This window comes from Triticum urartu, chromosome 1A, assembly GCF_056163025.1.
Source record: "Triticum urartu cultivar PI428250 chromosome 1A, HENAU_Tu73, whole genome shotgun sequence".
Taxonomy (NCBI): Eukaryota; Viridiplantae; Streptophyta; class Magnoliopsida; order Poales; family Poaceae; genus Triticum; species Triticum urartu.
In genome coordinates this window covers 35,264,221-35,283,276 of record NC_141873.1, presented here as the reverse complement: position 1 = coordinate 35,283,276, position 19,056 = coordinate 35,264,221, and the positions used below count along the sequence as shown (strand labels likewise).

Below are 19,056 nucleotides of genomic sequence, written 5' to 3'. Positions count from 1 at the left end.
TTGCAAGCAAAGCGTCGTGGCGGGATCTACATGTGAAGCGAAATACATGGCAGCCTCGGAGGCAGCGCATGAAGCAATTTGGGTGAAGGAGTTCATCACCGACCTAGGAGTCATACCCAATGCGTCGGGGCCGATCAAGCTCTTCTGTGACAACACTGGAGCTATTGCACTTGCCAAGGAGCCCAGGTTTCACAAGAAGACAAGGCACATCAAGCGTCGCTTCAACTCCATTCGTGAAAATGTTCAAGATGGAGACATAGATATTTGTAAAGTACATGCGGACCTGAATGTAGCAGATCCGTTGACTAAACCTCTCCCTAGAGCAAAACATGATCAACACCAGAATTCCATGGGTGTTCGATTCATCACAATGTAACTAGATTATTGACTCTAGTGCAAGTGGGAGACTGTTGGAAATATGCCCTAGAGGCAATAATAAAAGCATTATTATTATTATATTTCCTTGTTCATGATAATTGTCTTTATTCATGCTATAATTGTGTTATCCGGAAATCGTAATACATGTGTGAATAATAGACACCAACATGTCCCTAGTAAGCCTCTGGTTGACTAGCTCGTTGATCAACAGATAGTCATGGTTTCCTGACTATGGACATTGGATGTCATTGATAACGAGATCACATCATTAGGAGAATGATGTGATGGACAAGACCCAATCCTAAACATAGCACAAGGTCGTATAGTTCGTTTGCTAGAGTTTTTCCAATGTCAAGTATCTTTTCCTTAAACCATGAGATCGTGTAACTCCCGGATACCGTAGGAGTGCTTTGGGTGTGCCAAACGTCACAACGTAACTGGGTGACTATAAAGGTATACTACGGGTATCTCCGAAAGTGTCTGTTGGGTTGACATGGATCAAGACTGGGATTTGTCACTCCGTATGATGGAGAGGTATCACTGGGCCCACTTGGTAATGCATCATCATAATGAGCTCAAAGTGACCAAGTGTTTGGTCACGGAATCATGCATTACGATACGAGTAAAGTGACTTGTCGGTAACGAGATTGAACGAGGTATTGGGATACCGACGATCGGATCTCGGGCAAGTAACATACCGATTGACAAAGGGAATTGTATACGGGGTTGCTTGAATCCTCGACATCGTGGTTCATCCGATGAGATCATCGAGGAGCATGTGGGAGCCAACATGGGTATCCAGATCCCGCTGTTCGTTATTGACCGGAGAGCGATCTCGGTCATGTCTACATGTCTCCCGAACCCGTAGGGTCTACACACTTAAGGTTCGGTGACGCTAGGGTTATAGGGATATGTATATGTAGTAACCCGAATGTTGTTCGGAGTCCCGGATGAGATCCCGGACGTCACGAGGAGTTCCGAAATGGTCCGGAGGTAAAGAATTATATATAGGAAGTGCTATTTCGGGCATCGGGACAAGTTTCGGGGTCACCGGTATTGTACCGGGACCACCGGAAGGGTCCCGGGGGTCCACCAGGTGGGGCCACCTGCCCCGGGGGGCCACATGGGCTGTAGGGGGTGCGCCTTGGCCTACATGGGCCAAGGGCACCAGCCCCAAGAGGCCCATGCGCCTAGGGTTCAAGGAGGGAAGAGTCCCAAAGGGGGAAGGCACCCCCTAGGTGCCTTGGGGGGGAGGGATTCCTCCCCTTGGCCGCACCCCCCTAGGAGATTAGATCTCCTAGGGCTGGCGCCCCGCCCCCCTTGGCCCTCCTATATATAGTGGGGAGATGGAGGACTTCTTACCTTGGTCTTTGGTGCCTCCCTCTCCCTCTTCAACACATCCTCCTCCTCCATAGTGCTTGGCGAAGCCCTGCCGGAGTACTGCAGCTCCATCACCACCACGCCATCGTGCTGCTGCTAGGAGCCATCTTCCTCAACCTCTTCTTCCCTCTTGCTGGATCAAGAAGAAGGAGACGTTACGCTAACCGTACGTGTGTTGAACGTGGAGGTGCCGTCCGTTCGGCACTAGGATCTCCGGTGATTTGGATCACGTCGAGTACGCCTTCCTCATCCCCGTTCTTTGAACGCTTCCACGCGTGATCTACAAAGGTATGTAGATGCAATCCAATCACTCGTTGCTAGATGAACTCCTAGATGGATCTTGGTGAAACCGTAGGAAAATTTTTGTTTTCTACAACGTTCCCCAACATCGACCACCTCTCCTTCTCCGAGAGATTGGTCGAACAACAAGTTCTCGTATATCTATCCGACACTACCGGCTACATATATACAATAATTATCTCTTACAAATATAATCATACGGACTCATGGTCCACATAGTATTCTCCATCTTCAGCGATCACGTGGTCAAGAAAGAATGCCGCCAATTCCTCTTGAATTGCTCGCATGCGAGCTGGTGCTAGGAGTTCATCCCGCTTCCGAAACATCTAATTTGAAGAAGGGGGTCAATACATATATATATGAATGAATGAAACTCAACACAAATGATGGTAATAAAATAAAATTGTGAATGTTGTTATTTACGTACTTCATATTGTTCGTCAGTGTAGCCCCGCTCACAGGTCGTGTGGCGGATGGACTCACAAACGTAGTATCCACAGAAATAATTCCCTTTTTCCTGCCACAACCACTTTACAAGAAATAGAGGTCAATCAAACTGATAAGCAAGAATGCCAAATCAATAGGAGATGCGCGGAACATGCTACTATAGTACTTACTTTCGGGTGTCTAAATTGCAGCTTCTTCGGGACTCCTGGAGCTTTTTTGGAGAATTTTTTCCAAACCCTGCCAGACAAAGAAAACAATTACTTGATATATCAGGAAATGAACAAAGTTGCTGATATGGTGGATAATGATTGATTTAACTTACTTCTCGAGCATTTGAGTCATGTCCGCATAGTCCTGGGGATCTTTTCATTTTGAGTCTAAGACAGTTACTAGTCCCTGCTCAAGCTTAATCTCTAGGAGAATATAGTGGTAACTGCACACACATGCATAACTCATCAATTACATTACTATAACCTTGACTAATATATATATAAGGGAAACCGAATACGCACAAGACAGTAACACTCACTTGAAGTTGTAAGGAAAGAGTATTATATCTTTGTTTTCATTTATTACCAACGATCGTAGCAAGTTAGCCTCGGTATCTGCGGCATGAAATTTAACCTGAGTTGCATCTATGAGATATGTGTTAATGAACCCAATATCACCGACTTGTCTTCTCTTCAATTCGGCGATCTTCAATCTACATAATATAGTGAGGATGATTATAAATACATGCAATGAAAGAGCTGAGCTATATAGAGAGACTTAATGACAGAAGTAGTACTACTTATAGACAGTACCAGGTGACCGTTGTTTTATCGAGGGCCAATTGATTGAAAAACTAAAAGAACTCCTCAAATGGAACAGGCAACAGTTCAATTCCAACGAGGTCATGCTCCTTTTTAACTTTCACATACAAAGTACTCCTCCCCCCAGAGTCTCTGCAGATTTTCAAGTACCAATCATGCAATCTTCGCATCATCGTTGATAGAGATCTTTCATCTTTGACGAGAGGCTTCCCGTACTCGTATCTTTGTATCTGCACCTCCATGGGTTCATAATGTACATCGTCGGGCAGGTAATCGGCAAGATTGCTATAACCAGGCACCATCCTCGGATCATTAGCGACGTTGTCGCTAGGCACCTTGAGCGGGGGGCACGATTGCTTCGCTTGTTCGCCGAGCTGGGCAATTTGTTTCCCAGCTCGTCGTTCTTTCAGCCTTTGATCACTGACAGTACTTCCCGACCGCTCCGCTTCGACAAATTCCTTTCCAATAATGCACTCATAGTTTCCTTTCGGCGGAGACTTGGGTGGTTTTGTCAGGGCAGCCAGAGTGCGCTTCACTTTCACCGGATCTACCTTCTCCTCGGGAGGTGGATGTCTCTTTGCTTTCAACCCTTGAAACCAGTCATCCACTTCGGTTCGTGCGATCTTCGCGTTCTCCTCCGGGGTCCTCTCGTATGGTAACTTCTCTGTAGTCTTCAGAGAAGGACCGAATCTGTATGTCCTCCCGCCTCTGGCTGTATTGCTAGACGCTGGCCGAGCAGACGGAGCGGTTGTCTTCTTTACTTGCTTACGAGGCGGAGGAGAAGGACTATGACGCGCCGGAGTAGCCGGAGCGGCGGCAGGTCTCTTTCGCCCTTGCTGACGAGGCGGAGAAGGAGGAGGCTGGCTGCTCGGGCACGTCGGCGCAGGCGGAGAAGGAGGCAGAGTGCCGCCACGCGCCGGAGAAGGAGCCGGTCGAGTGCCCTGATCGTCACTCGCCGGAGGAGGAGGCGGTGGAGGAGGCGGAGTGCCCTGACTCGCCGGAGGAGGAGGCGGTGGAGGAGGCGGAGTGCCCTGACTTGCCGGAGGAGGAGGAGGCGGAGGCGTCAAGTTCGGAAGGTTGATGAGCTCCTTCCGCCATAGGCATGGAGTCTTCAGAGCAGACCCTAGCCTAGTCTCCCCTTCACCGGTAGGGTGGTCAAGCTGGAGGTCCTCAAATCCCTCCGTTATTTCATCCACCATCACCCTAGCATATCCTTCTGGAATCGGCCGGCAGTGAAAAGTTGCGCCGGGTTCAGTAGGATAAACAGAGCCAACAGCCGCCTTGACCTTCAAATTCATCCATTGCGTCATAAGGTGGCAATTTTGAGACTCCGTGATAGCATCCACGGGATAGCTGGCAGGAGCTGTCAAGGCATGCTCCGGCTGAAGCTGCTTCTCCGCTGAGATGGCGGGGTAGCTTCGGGGGAAGCTTCGGCAGTACGTTTGCTGCGATTTGCTTCTCGTTCCTCTATCGCTTGTACCCTTGCTTGCAGCGCCTGCATTTGGGTCTGCTGCAATTTTTTCCTCCTCTCCTGGGATTTGTAACCGCCTGCGTCTGGAAACCCAACCTTCCACGGAATGGAGCCTGGCGTGCCTCGTGTCCGTCCAGGGTGCTCAGGATTCCCGAGGGCCATTGTGAGCTCGTCGTTCTCTCTATCTGGAAAGAACGTCCCTTGATGCGGTGCTTTGATATACTGCCGAAGCTTCCTGACTGGTATGTCCATTTGATCGTTCGTCCAAATGCACTTCCCTATTACAGGGTCCAAGGTTCCGCCAGCCCCGAAGAACCAAGTCCGGCAATGGTCTGGCCAGTTAATTGTCTCTGGTTCGATCCCTTTATCAACCAGATCATTCTCAGTCTTGGCCCACTTAGGCCAGGTTACGAGGTAGCCACCTAACCCCGTGCGATGGTGATGCTTCTTCTTCGCAGCATTTTGCTTGTTTGTCGCCGACATCTTCTTACTCTTTTCCGATGTCTTGTGGGCCACAAATGCGGGCCAGTGATCTCTGATCCTCTCATATCTGCCCTTGAATTCTGGTGTCTCTTTATTTTCGACAAACTTATTCAGCTCTTTCTTCCACCTCCTGAATAGTTCTGCCATCCTCTTAAGAGCAAAAGACTTGATTAATTGCTCTTTAACTGGCTTCTCTGGATCATCCTCTCGCGGTAGGGTGAAATTTGACTTCAGCTCAGTACAAAGATCATTTTTCTGCATATCATTGACATAAGACACCTCAGGGTCTTCTGTAGCCGGCTTTAACCATTGCTGGATGCTGATCGGGATCTTGTCCCTAACCAAAACCCTGCACTGAGCAACAAATGCACTCTTTGTCCGGAGGGGTTCAATCAGTTGGCCGTCGGGCGCGACTGCTATGATCTCAAACTTTTCATCCGAGCTCAAATTTTTCTTCGGGCCTCGTCTCTTTACCGAAGTTGTGCTCGATCCGGAGGGCTAGAAAAAAGAACAAAGACTTAATTAATATGTGTACATACCAAAACAATGAATGCGTCAATTAGCTAGTCAACAGAAGCTTAACTAATATATATACCTGGCCAGACTTGGTTCGGTCACCGGAGACGTCATCACGGTCTCCTTCTTGCACCGGCATTGGGTCACCGGAGCCGTCCTCACGGTCTCCTTCTTGCACCGGCATTAGGTCACCTGAGCCATCATAATCATAGCCAGCTGCTTCCAGACCATCGGTGTCGTTGAGAAACAACGAGCAGACGGCATCACTTCCTCGTGCGATTATGTCCCCCAACAACTCTTCTTGTACTTCGTCTCGGGCGGTGTCCATAGTTTCTACAAATATTTACAACATAGCAATTATTATTCAAACATGACAGATGGATATATTAGTGGCAAACGTAGAACTAATATTAATTAGTGGCCTCAACGCTGCTTCCCTAGGGTTTGGGGTGGCCTCGACAACGCTTCAAGGATAAAAAAAGAAGAGGAAGAAGAAAAAAAGAGGAGAAGAAAGAATAGAGGAGTAAGAACTCCTCTATTCTCTCTTCTCCTCTTTTTTTCTTCTTCTTCCTCTTTTTTTATCGGGAACGAGGGTCGTCGAGGGTCACCGAGCGATAGAGGAAACCCTAAATAGCAAGTATCGTGGGTGTGAGATACATGTGGCCGTCGGTGTCGGACACTACATCCACGTCCCACAAGTGACGTGGGCGTCGAAGCCCGCGCCACTTGTGGGACGTGGATGTAGTGTCCGACACCGACGGCCACATATATCTCACACCGACGATACTTTCTATTTAGGGTTTCCTCTACCGCTCGGCGACCCTGACCGTCGATGACCCTCGTTTCCGATAAAATAAAGAGGAAGAAGAAGAAAAAAAAGAGAAGAAAAGAAGAAGAAGAAAAAAAAGAGGAGAAGAAATTCTTCTCCTCTTTTTTTTCTTCTTCTTCTCTTCTTCTCTTTTTTTTCTTCTTCTTCCTCTTTATTTTTCTTCTCCTCTTTTTCTTCTTCTTCTTCTTCTCTTCTGCTCTTTTTTTTCTTCTTCTTCCTCTTTATTTTATCGGAAACGAGGGTCGTCGAGGGTCAGGGTCGCCGAACGGTAGAGGAAACCCTAAATAGCAAGTATCGTGGGTGTGAGATACATGTGGCCATCGGTGTCGGACACTACATCCACGTCCCACAAGTGACGTGGGTGTCGAAGCCCGCGCCACTTGTGGGACGTGGATGTAGTGTCCGACACCGACGGTACATGTATCTCACACCGACGATACTTTCTATTCAGGGTTTCTCCTCTACGGCTCGGCGACCCTCGACGACCTTCGTTCCCGATAAAATAAAGAGGAAGAAGAAGAAAAAAAAGAGAAGAAGAGGAAGAAGAAGAAGAAAAAAAAGAGAAAAAGAAATCTTTCTTCTCCTCTTTTTTTCTTCTTCTTCTCTTTTTTTTTATTCTTCTTCCTCTTTATTTTATCGGAAACAAGGGTCGTCGAGGGTCAGGGTCGCCGAACGGTAGAGGAAACCCTAAATAGCAAGTATCGTGGGTGTGAGATACATGTGGCCGTCGGTGTCGGACACTACATCCACGTCCCACAAGTGACGTGGGCGTCGAAGCCTGCGCCACTTGTGGGACGTGGATGTAGTGTCCGACACCGACGGTACATGTATCTCACACCGATGATACTTTCTATTTAGGGTTTCTCCTCTACCGCTCGGCGACCCTCGACGACCCTCGTTCCCGATAAAATAAAGAGGAAGAAGACCTTTCTTCTCCTCTTTTTTTCTTCTTCCTCTTCTTTTTTTATCCTCTTCTTCCTCTCATGTTCGACGACCCTCGACCCCTCGGCGACTCTAGACCCCCTCTCGACCCCCTCATGTCGAAGTTATCGGGTAGGGGGTATATCGACAACGACATACCCGATACATACATACATACATATCAATTGCATCCATACATATATGAACAAAATTAATATCTACTAATTAACAACCTAAATAAAAAAAACTAATACATATAGGAAGAAGAAGAAAAAAGAAGAGAAGAAAGAATAGAGGAGAAGATCTCCTCTATTCTTTCTTCTCCTCTCTTTTTTTCTTCTTCCTCTTCTTTTTTTATCCTTTTCTTCCTCTCATGTTCGACGACCCCCTCTCGACCGTCGACCCCCTCTCGACCCTCATATATAAAACATTTTCTTCCTTCTATTCCTTCTTCCTAAATATATAAAACTTTTTTTAAAATGAAACTAACCTAAAATGTACTAAATCAGAGAACATATATAGATAAAAATTTTCTAATTAAAAATCTAACTTTTGCATATATGTATTTTTAAAACATCATTACAATTGAAAAAATACATACATACATACAAAAAACATGTAAAAAATACATACATACATATATGAACATACATCAAAAATTACGTATATCTAAAAAATACATACATACACATATATATGAAAATCTAAAAACATGTAAAAAATAGCATGTATAATAAAAAAATGCACGGCAGCGGCGGGGGCGGCAGACGTGCGGTGCTCACAGAGGCGGCGACGTTCGGGGCAGGGGACGACGGCACGGCGACGGCGACGGGGCAGGGGCGGCGCATGTCGGGGTAGGGGACGGTGGCGCGCGGTGACGGTGTCGGCCGAGGGCGCAGGCGACGGCGTCGGGCGAGGGCCCGGGCGACGGCCGGCGAGGGCGCGGGCGACGGCGACTCGGGGCGCGGGCGACGGTGATGGCTGGGGCGGCGGGCGGCGTTGGGGCAGCATGGCGGCGTCGATGTGCTCAGCGTCGTCGGGGGGCAACTGCGAGGGAAATGTGACCAATGCCCCCCTTTAGTCCCGGTTGGTGCCACCAACCGAGACCAAAGGCCTCTTTTCAGTAGTCCAAAGGGCGGGAAGCGGCGGCCTTTGGTCTCGGTTGGTGGCACCAACCGGGACTAAAGGGGGGCATTGGTCATGGTTTGTGCCACGAACCGTGACCAATGGCCCCCTTTAGTCCCGGTTGGTGCCACCAACCGGGACCAAAGGCCTTGTGCGGCTGCTGCGTCGAAAGTTTGGTCCCACCTCGCTAGTTGAGAGGGGTGCGCAGTGGTTTATAAGCCCCACTGTCGCACCCCTGTCGAGCTTCTCTCCATTGCAGGCTTACGGGCCTAATTGTCACTGCTATGCTTGTGGGCCTACTGGGCCTCCTGCGGGCCTGAATCCTGGCCCTTTGATGGGTTTCTAGTCGTATTCACGCCGTGGGGGCCCAGTGGGTGGCATTTTTTTTGTTTTTTTGTTGCTTTATTTATTTTATTTTCTTTTGTTTTTTGCTTTATTTTTTAATTCTTTATGCTTTTAGTTTTAGAAAAATTGTAAACTTTGTTAATGCCATTAGTTTTCAAATTTGAAAACACTTTTTTTGTTTTTTTGTTTTCTTTGTTGCTTTATTTATTTTATTTTGTTTCTACTTACAACAAAATACTTATTGTTGCTATTTTTTTCCAGTTTTTTTGTTTTGTTTTCTGCATTATTTATTTTCTTTTGTTTTTTGCTTTAGTTTTTTATTCTTTTTGCTTTTAGTCTTAGAAAAATTATAAACTTTCTGTTAGTGCCATTTTATTTTGTGATTAACTTTACTATAAAAATAGTTTTTTTCCTGTTTTTTTGATTTGTTTTTTGCATTATTTATTTTCTTTTGTTTTTTGCTTTAATTTTTAATTCTGTTTGCTTTTAGGTTAGCAAAATTATAAACTTTCTGTTAGTGTCATTAGTTTTAGAAAAATTATAAACTTTCTGTTAGTGCCATTAGTTTTCAAATTTGAATAGTTAAAATTTGAATTCTTTGAAAATTGTTCGAATCACAAGTTTGTGATTAACTTACTAAAAAATGAGAATGGATGCGCTTATAGAGAAAATTCAACCTAAATTCCTAGTAAATTTCTATGAATTTCAGAGAAATTCACTATGAATTTAGGTTAAACTTTTCTCTATTAGGGCATCTATTTTCACTTTGAGAGGAGCTCAACAAGGCAGAGAGGGAAGGGCTTATAAACCGGTGTGAGCCCCCTTCGGTTGGCGAGGTGGGACTAAACTCTGCCCGCAACGAGGACCAACCCTTTAGTCTCGGTTTGTGGCACAAACCGGGACTAATGGTCATGGGCCAGGGGCGAGGAGAAAAATTATAAACTTTCTGTTAGTGCCATTAGTTTTAGAAAGTTGAAAGTTGAAAGTTGGCATGGGCCAGGGACTAATGGTCATGGTATTACGAGGGCCGAACCATAAGACATGAAAGCATTTCAAATGAACTCTGAAAAAGTTGAAAGTTGGCATGGTATCATAATTTCACCCACATAGCATGTGCATGTACAAAATGGACAATGGTAGCATGTTCGTGTGTTACAAAGTTGGCATGGTATCATCATAACAGTTGCGGGAGAAAGTCTTCACTTTTTCTTCACTTGTGTCATTTGCTTATTGCGCCGTAACCATGGATAATCTTCATTGTTTATCAGGATGCTTGGGTCAGCCTTGACATTGAAGGGAGGAATTTCATGAAACTTTTCATAATCTTCAGACATGTCTGTCTTGCCGTCCACTCCCAGGATGTCCCTTTTTCCTGAAAGAACTATGTGGCGCTTTGGCTCATCGTATGATGTATTCGCTTCCTTATCTTTTCTTTTTCTCAGTTTGGTAGACATGTCCTTCACATAGATAACCTGTGCCACATCATTGGCTAGGACGAACGGTTCGTCAGTGTACCCAAGATTTTTCAGATCCACTGTTGTCATTCCGTACTGTGGGTCTACCTGTACCCCGCCGCCTGACAGATTGACCCATTTGCACTTAAACAAAGGGACCTTAAAATCAGGTCCGTAGTCAAGTTCCCATATGTCCACTATGTAACCATAATATGTGTCCTTTCCGCTCTCGGTTGCTGCATCAAAGCGGACACCGCTGTTTTGGTTGGTGCTCTTTTAATCTTGGGCGATCGTGTAAAATGTATTCCCATTTATCTCGTATCCTTTGTAAGTCAATACAGTCAAAGATGGTCCCCTGGACAACAAGTACAACTCATCACAAACAGTGTTGTCACCTCTGAGATGTGTTTCCAACCAACTGCTGAAAGTCCTGATGTGTTCACATGTAATCCAGTCATCGCACTGCTCCGGGTGTTTGGAGTGCAGACTGTTCTTGTGTTCATCGACATACGGGGTCACCAAGGTAGAGTTCTGTAGAACTGCGTAGTGTGCTTGAGACCAAGAATATCCGTCCCTGCATATTATTGAGGCTCTTCCAAGAGTGCCTTTTCCAGTCAGTCTCCCCTCATGCCGCGATTTAGGGAGACCTATCTTCTTAAGGCCAGGAATGAAGTCAACACAAAACCCGATAACATCCTCTGTTTGATGGCCCATGGAGATGCTTCCTTCTGGCCTAGCGCGGTTACGGACATATTTCTTTAGGACTCCCATGAACTTCTCAAAGGGGAACATATTGTGTAGAAATACGGGCCCCAGGATGACAATCTCGTCGACTAGATGAACTAGGACGTGCATCATGATATTGAAGAAGGATGGTGGGAACACCAGCTCGAAATTGACAAGACATTGCGCCACATCACTCCTTAGCCTTCGTACGATTTCTGGATCGATCACCTTCTGAGAGATTGCATTGAGGAATGCACATAGCTTCACAATGGCTAATCGGACGTTTTCCGGTAGAAGCCCCCTCAATGCAACCGGAAGCAGTTGCGTCATAATCATGTGGCAGTCATGAGACTTTAGGTTCTGAAACTTTTTCTCTGGCATATTTATTATTCCCTTTATATTCGACGAGAAGCCAGTCGTGACCTTCATACTTAGCAGGCATTCAAAGAAGATTTCTTTCTCTTCTTTCGTAAGAGCGTAGCTGGCAGGACCTTTATACTGCTTCGGAGGCATGCCATCTTTTTCGTGCAAACGTTGCAGGTCCTCCCGTGCCTCAGGTGTATCTTTTGTCTTCCCATACACGCCCAAGAAGCCTAGCAGGTTCACGCAAAGGTTCTTTGTCACGTGCATCACGTCGATTGAAGAGCGGACCTCTAGGTCTTTCCAGTAGGGTAGGTCCCAAAATATAGATTTCTGCTTCCACATGGGTGCGTGTCCCTCAGCGTCATTCGGAACAGCTAGTCCACCGGGACCCTTTCCGAAGATTATGTAGTGTAAATCATTGACCATAGCAAGTACGTGATCACCGGTACCCATGGCGGGCTTCTTCCGGTGATCTGCCTCGCCTTTGAAATGCTTGCCTTTCTTTCGACATTGATGGTTGGTCGGAAGAAATCGACGATGGCCCAGGTACACATTCTTCCTACATTTGTCCAGGTATATACTTTCAGTGTCATCTAAATAGTGCGTGCATGCGTGGTATCCTTTGTTTGTCTATCCTGAAAGGTTACTGAGAGCGGGCCAATCGTTGATGGTCACGAACAGCAACGCCTTAAGGTTAAATTCCTCCTGTTTGTGCTCATCCCACGTACGTACACCGTTTCCATTCCACAGCTTTAAAAGTTCTTCAACTAATGGCCTTAGGTACACATCAATTTTGTTGCCGGGTTGCTTAGGGCCTTGGATGAGAACTGGCATCATAATGAACTTCCGCTTCATGCACATCCAAGGAGGAAGGTTATACATACATAGAGTCACGGGCCAGGTGCTGTGATTGCTGCTCTGCTCCCCGAAAGGATTAATGCCATCCACGCTTAAAGCAAACCATACATTCCTTGGGTCCTTTGAAAACTCATCCCAGTACTTTCTCTCGATTTTTCTCCACTGCGACCCGTCAGCGGGTGCTCTCAACTTCCCATCTTTCTTTCGGTTCTCATTGTGTCATCGCATCAACTTGGCATGCTCTTCATTTCTGAACAGACGTTTCAACCGTGGTATTATAGGAGCATACCACATCACCTTCGCGGGAACCCTCTTCCTGGGGGGCTCGCCGTCAACATCACCAGGGTCATCTCGTCTGATCTTATACCGCAATGCACCGCATACCGGGCATGCGTTCAGATCCTTGTATGCACCGCGGTAGAGGATGCAGTCATTAGGGCATGCATGTATCTTCTCCACCTCCAATCCTAGAGGGCATACGACCTTCTTTGCTGCATATGTACTGTCGGGCAATTCGTTATCCTTTGGAAGCTTCTTCTTCAATATTTTCAGTAGCTTCTCAAATCCTTTGTCAGCCACAGCATTCTCTGCCTTCCACTACAGCAATTCCAGTACGGTACCGAGCTTTGTGTTGCCATCTTCGCAATTGGGGTATAACCCTTTTTTGTGATCCTCTAACATGCGATCGAACTTCAGCTTCTCCTTTTGACTTTCGCATTGCGTCCTTGCATCAACAATGACCCAGCGGAGATCATCATCATCGGGCACATCGTCCGGTTCCTCTTGATCTTCAGCAGCTTCACCCGTTGCAGCATCATTGGGCACATCGTCTGGTTCCTCTTGATCTTCACCAGCTCCCCCCGTTGCAGCATCACCGTATTCAGGGGGCACATAGTTGTCATCGTACTCTTCTTCTTCGTCGTCTTCCATCATAACCCCTATTTCTCCGTGCCTCGTCCAAACATTATAGTGTGGCATGAAACCCTTGTAAAGCAGATGGGAGTGAAGGATTTTCTGGTTAGAGTAAGACCTCGTATTCCCACATTCAGTGCATGGACAACACATAAAACCATTCTGCTTGTTTGCCTCAGCCGCATCGAGAAACTCATGCACGCCCTTAATGTACTCGCAGGTGTGTCTGTCACCGTACATCCATTGCCGGTTCATCTGCGTGCATTATATATAATTAAGTGTCCAAATTAATAGAAGTTCATCATCACATTAAAACCAAAGTGCATACATAGTTCTCATCTAACAACATATAGCTCTCCAAAGCATCTAATTAATTAAACCATACATTGAAACTATGTAAAACATTTCAATGCGAAAACAAATGCGATCATAATCGCAACCAAGGTAACAATTGATCCAACGGCATAATGATACCAAGCCTCGGTATGAATGGCATATTTTCTAATCTTTCTAATCTTCAAGCGCATTGCATCCATCTTGATCTTGTGATCATCGACGACATCCGCAACATGCAACTCCAATATCATCTTCTCCTCCTCAATTTTTTTTATTTTTTCCTTCAACAAATTGTTTTCTTCTTCAACTAAATTTAACCTCTCGACAATAGGGTCGGTTGGCATTTCCGATTCACATACATCCTACATAAATAAAATCTATGTCACGGTTGTCGGCATAATTTTCATAAACAATAAATGAACCAATAGTTATAAAGATAATATATATACCACATCCGAATCATAGACAGGACGAGGGCCGACGGGGGCGGATACCAAAACCATCGCACTATATAAGATGCAATAATAAAAGTAAGAAAATAATACAAGTATCTATGTAAACATACAAGTAAGAATATTTTTCCTTTCAGAAAGAAGATAAGAACAAGAGGCTCACCGCAGTGGTGCCGGCAATGAGCTTGGCGCGGGTGATCGACGGCGGTGAAGACGGGGACGGGGCGTGATGGACCGCTAAACCTAGACAAATATTATGGAAAATGGAGCTTGGAGGTCGATCTTGGAGAGGAGAAAGCTTAAGTAGTGTGGCTCGGGCATTCCATCGAACACCTTGTGTGCATATGAGGTGAGCTAGAGCACCACCAAGACCTCTCCCCCTCGGCCAGAGAAAAACAGAGCACTGGGGTGCTCTGCTCACGAGCGAGGGGTATATATAGGCACATCATTGGTCCCGGTTGGTGACATGAGCCGGGACTAAAGGGGAGCCTTTGGTCCCGGTTCAAGCCACCAACCGGGACCAATGGTGGTGGGCCAGGAGCGAGGCCCATTGGTTCCGGTTCATCCCACCAACCGGGACCAAAAGGTCCAGATGAACCGGGACCAATGGCCCACGTGGCCCGCCCGGCCCCCTGGGCTCACGAACCGAGACCAATGCCCACATTGGTCCCGGTTCTGGACTAAACCGGGACTAATGGGCTGACCCGGCCTGGACCAAAGCCCTATTTTCTACTAGTGATTGGCTCCCACATATTCTACGAAGATCTTTATCGGTCAAACCGCATAACAACATACGTTGTTCCCTTTGTCATCAGTATGTTACTTGCCCGAGATTTGATCATCAGTATCATCATCCCTAGTTCAATCTCGTTACCGGCAAGTCTCTTTACTCGTTCTGTAATGCATCATCCCATGACTAACTCATTAGTCACATTGCTTGCAAGGCTCATAGTGATGTGCATTACCGAGAGGGCCCAGAGATACCTCTCCGATACTCAGAGTGACAAATCCTAATCTCGATATATGCCAACTCAACAAACAACATCAGAGACAACTGTAGAGCATCTTTATAATCACCCAGTTACGTTGTGATGTTTGATAGCACACAAGGTGTTCCTCCGGTATTCGGGAGTTGCATAATCTCATAGTTAGAGGAACATGTATAAGTCATGAAGAAAGCAATAGCAATAAAACTAAACAATCATTATGCTAAGCTAATAGATGAGTCTTGTCCAGCACATCATTCTCTAATGATGTGATCTCGTTTATCAAATGACAACACATGTCTATGGTTAGGAAACTTAACCATCTTTGATTAGCGAGCTAGTCAAGTAGAGGCATACTAGCTAGGGACACTCTGTTTGTCTATGTATTCACACATGTACTAAGTTTCCGGTTAATACAATTCTAGCATGAATAATAAACATTTATCATGATATAAGGAGATATAAATAACAACTTTATTATTGCCTCTAGGGCATATTTCCTTCACTATGAATCTTTTGGGTCAAGTTCCATAGAAATTTCTTTTGAAATACATCATCTCAAATGGATAATAAATGACTTGAGATTAATCATATCTATAAGGAATACGAATAACAATTAAATCTGACAAGTTTGGGGTGCAAAATATACTATTGCCACAAAAGACGTGAAAACTATAGGAACAGTCGCTCGGATAGAACAAAGAATGTGCGTCTCGATCCCACGCGGATGATTGTTAAAAGGAGGTTGGAGCCAATATTTAAATTCACATGGAATTGAGATATAGGAGACTAATCCAAATGAACTTTGCTAGTACCATTCCTTTGATCCAAATGGCGTTCATAGGAATGGAAACCATAAGAATTAGAATCATAGAAAGAACCTCCAAATGATATAAAGAGTAGTTTAAGCTTATTTCAGCTTCACATGCATGCATGTCAATGTTGCGTCCCACAACTAAGGTAGATGCACTATTAGGGTTATCGGTACGATCTGCCGATCTCAATGATCCATTGCAAAACTAGGCGGCTTGGAGAGCAGAGGATGGGAATCGTTAATGGACTAAAAAATTAATCAAACCATCTATTTTCAAGTAGTATGGTATATTTTCTTACGGTTGATATGAACCAAATTCGTTTAACATATGTTGGGAAACCTTACGCGTCCGCCGACGGATAATCTAAAAACATCCGCCCCCTCAGTAGCCGTTAGATCTAGTCACACCAACGGTCTAGCCCCGTCCTTATTATTGCAACAGAGTTCATGTTGTAGAACCATCTTTGCAACAGAGTTCATGTTGCAGAAACATTCAGGGGTTGTAATTTTTTTCGTCTTCACTTATTTCGCAACATAGATGATGTTCCGGAAGGAGTTTCGTAACATAAATGATGTTGAACAAATTAGAGGAAGAACGGGAGTTTGGGAGAAACACGGGAGGCACTGTGCCTGAGGGATCCATGTTCAGATCCTGTAACATACGAGTTGTTGCGGTGTCAAAACTGCAACAAAGACTCAGTTGTCAAACCGTAAAAGATAATGCAGGTGAGCCCCATAGGACACGCATCACACGAACAAGGGGGTGGACGCCAGTGTGCGATCCACCAGCTAAAGCCAAGCTTTTCCCAATAAATAAGCAGCTCAAGGGTAACCTTTTCGGGAATACTGCTAGCAAGAAACCAAATATGTGCATGGATGGAGTCCATCCATAAGCCACACACCCAGAAAGCATATGAACCGTGTTGCATCACCAAAACATGGGACGCTCCACGAGGACGACGATAGGGACCACCCAGGGTTCAGATACGTGTCTGTCATTCAACTACCTTATTTGGACCTTCTTGACACACCAACCTCACAAGGAATTAGGAAACAGACAACAAACTATGCAGCGCCCACTGCCAAAGCCACGCGGTGCCAGGGTTTTCGAAACCATTTGGTCCCCGTGCCCATGTGTCAGCTAGCTAGAACGAAACCCAGTAGTACTGTCACTCGCGACGACAGTTAGCTACCAAAAACATCTTCCAAAGAAAGAAGAGCGAGAAACTATATGCAGTACTAGCAATAAGATTGCAATAGGGTGTGGACGTTAGCGAACATACTAACTCGACCAACGATGGCAATGCAATTACTAGTACACCACATTGCGTTCTTCCAATCGTTGATGATACCAAAGTTACGAACCACTACTGGTGCTACTACAGAATACGGTATCACTTACCATTACTACGGAACAGAATATCACTTACTACAACTCGAAATAAAAACACTAACAAGTCACCACTCGTTGCTTACAACCAGTCTGCTGATGGGATTCATACATACCAACTCTTACTCTATGTGATCAATTAATCGATGGATTATGTAACTCACAATGGCAGCAACTAACTGAATATGAATTGTAATCGCTGAATTCACTTTGCTTGCTTACTGTTGGGCGACGACGCTTGTTGAGTTGAGAGGGTCAGCGATCGTCTGGCACCCGGTAGGACTCCGCGTTGATCTCCGATAAGCGTGAGCCAGGAAGTAGCAGCTGGGGACGAGAACATTTACAGAATTACAAATGGTTTCCTAGCAAGGAGCGACAGGATCTCAACTTATAAGGGGAGTGAGGGAGGGAGCAGAGGAAGAACGGGATCTCCCATTGATCTGATTCTGCACCGCGGGTGGGCGGTGGCGAGGGCGGCTGCGTGGCAGCGCGCCGGTGAGGGCGTAGATGTCTTCCTCAATCTCTTCTGTGGAGAGCGTCACGGAGAACCGTGGCCTGTCGAGCGCATCGGCGCGGACCAACCATTGCTTGCGCTCGGACGCCTGCGGTGGCACACTCACGGCTGCCTCATCTGTGTGGGATGACATAGCAGGGTGGCGGCGGCGGGGGTGTGCCTTCAATGCCTGCGGAGAAACCGCCTCAGTGACCACAGGGGACTCGTTGTCCCTGGGGTTGCCGACACCCGATGCCACGGCCACTTCATCGAGGCCGAGTTGTAGCCTCTGGCTGACCTTGTTGAGATGTTGCGAGGAGGAACCCATGGCCGGGGCGATGGCCTCACCAGCGCGGTTGACGGGAGCATCTTGCGGCATCTTGAGCGTCGACCGGTGCGGAGAAAGCATCTCGCGGTGGGCACTCAGTGACGTTGTCACAGCCTCCGCGGCAGTGCCCCACACCTCCCCAACGCTACTTTATATCCCTCGATCTGACGAGGGAGGCTCGGTCGGTGGCTCCGTCGAATTCACCATGGTCGTGGGCGAAATCTTGCCCTTAAACGGCGCTTCTGCGGCCGCTCTAGATCTGAAAGCGGCGTCGGCAGAAAGGGAATGGCGTGGATGTGGTGAGGAGGAATGAAGAGTGAGATACGATAGGGAGGAGTGGGTTTGTCTGCAACGATGGGAGTACGGGCGAAAGGGGAAATAGGTGGATGCATCGCTGGTGAATAAGTAACGGGGCCGCATGAGCATGCATGAATTCTTCACAGGGGGGGTGGTACAATGGGGTTTTCACTTCTGCTTTACGTCATGTTTGGGGTTTTTTCTATGGAACAGTGTTTGGACTGTTGTCTCTGCACACTCCATTTATCCATGAATTTCTCCTTTCATTCCATTGAATGGATCACCAGTTTTAAAAAGTAATATTTAGATGTTAGTCTACCTAGGGGAAAAGTGCATATAATGCAATGCTCATCTACACATTTACTTTCATGTTGAATGGTCTCGTAAAAACCCACAAAAATGTTTAAAAGCTTCCTTTGACAATTAACCTAAGGATATATTTTTAGTGATGTATAACATGAGTTTTGAGTCGAATTAACGATCTAAAAACCATGCGTGTCATACAAACCTGGAGAGAGATATTATCCAAGTTCATAGGCACTGAAATTTGTGTCGATTTGGCTAATGAAAGATTTTAGATAATTCATATCCTAAGGTAAATAGTTATAAATGTTTCATGCAAATGAGTTTTTCATATACA

General features: G+C 46.0%; 1 protein-coding gene across 1 annotated transcript; it reads right to left on the bottom strand.

The window, feature by feature from the left end:
* Positions 1 to 17,112: 17,112 nt before the first annotated feature.
* On the bottom strand, positions 17,113 to 18,200 carry LOC147988814 (uncharacterized). The gene is made up of 2 exons (XM_087535947.1): positions 17,733 to 18,200; positions 17,113 to 17,622 (listed from the first exon to the last, which is right to left on the bottom strand). The coding sequence occupies exons 1-2, from the start codon at positions 18,198 to 18,200 to the stop codon at positions 17,554 to 17,556; spliced, it is 537 nt and encodes a 178-aa protein (XP_087392073.1). The 3' UTR covers positions 17,113 to 17,553.
* Between the last annotated feature and the right edge of the window lie 856 nt (positions 18,201 to 19,056).

What these genes read in the sequence shown, in the direction of transcription:
- LOC147988814 (XM_087535947.1), bottom strand. Translation starts at nt 18,200, where the DNA reads ATGCTTTCTCCGCACCGGTCGACGCTCAAGATGCCGCAAGATGCTCCC. An exon ending in CGGTGCAGAATCAGATCAAT is followed by an intron (nt 17,623 to 17,732) that starts GGGAGATCCCGT and finishes TCTCGTCCCCAG; the next exon opens with CTGCTACTTCCTGGCTCACG.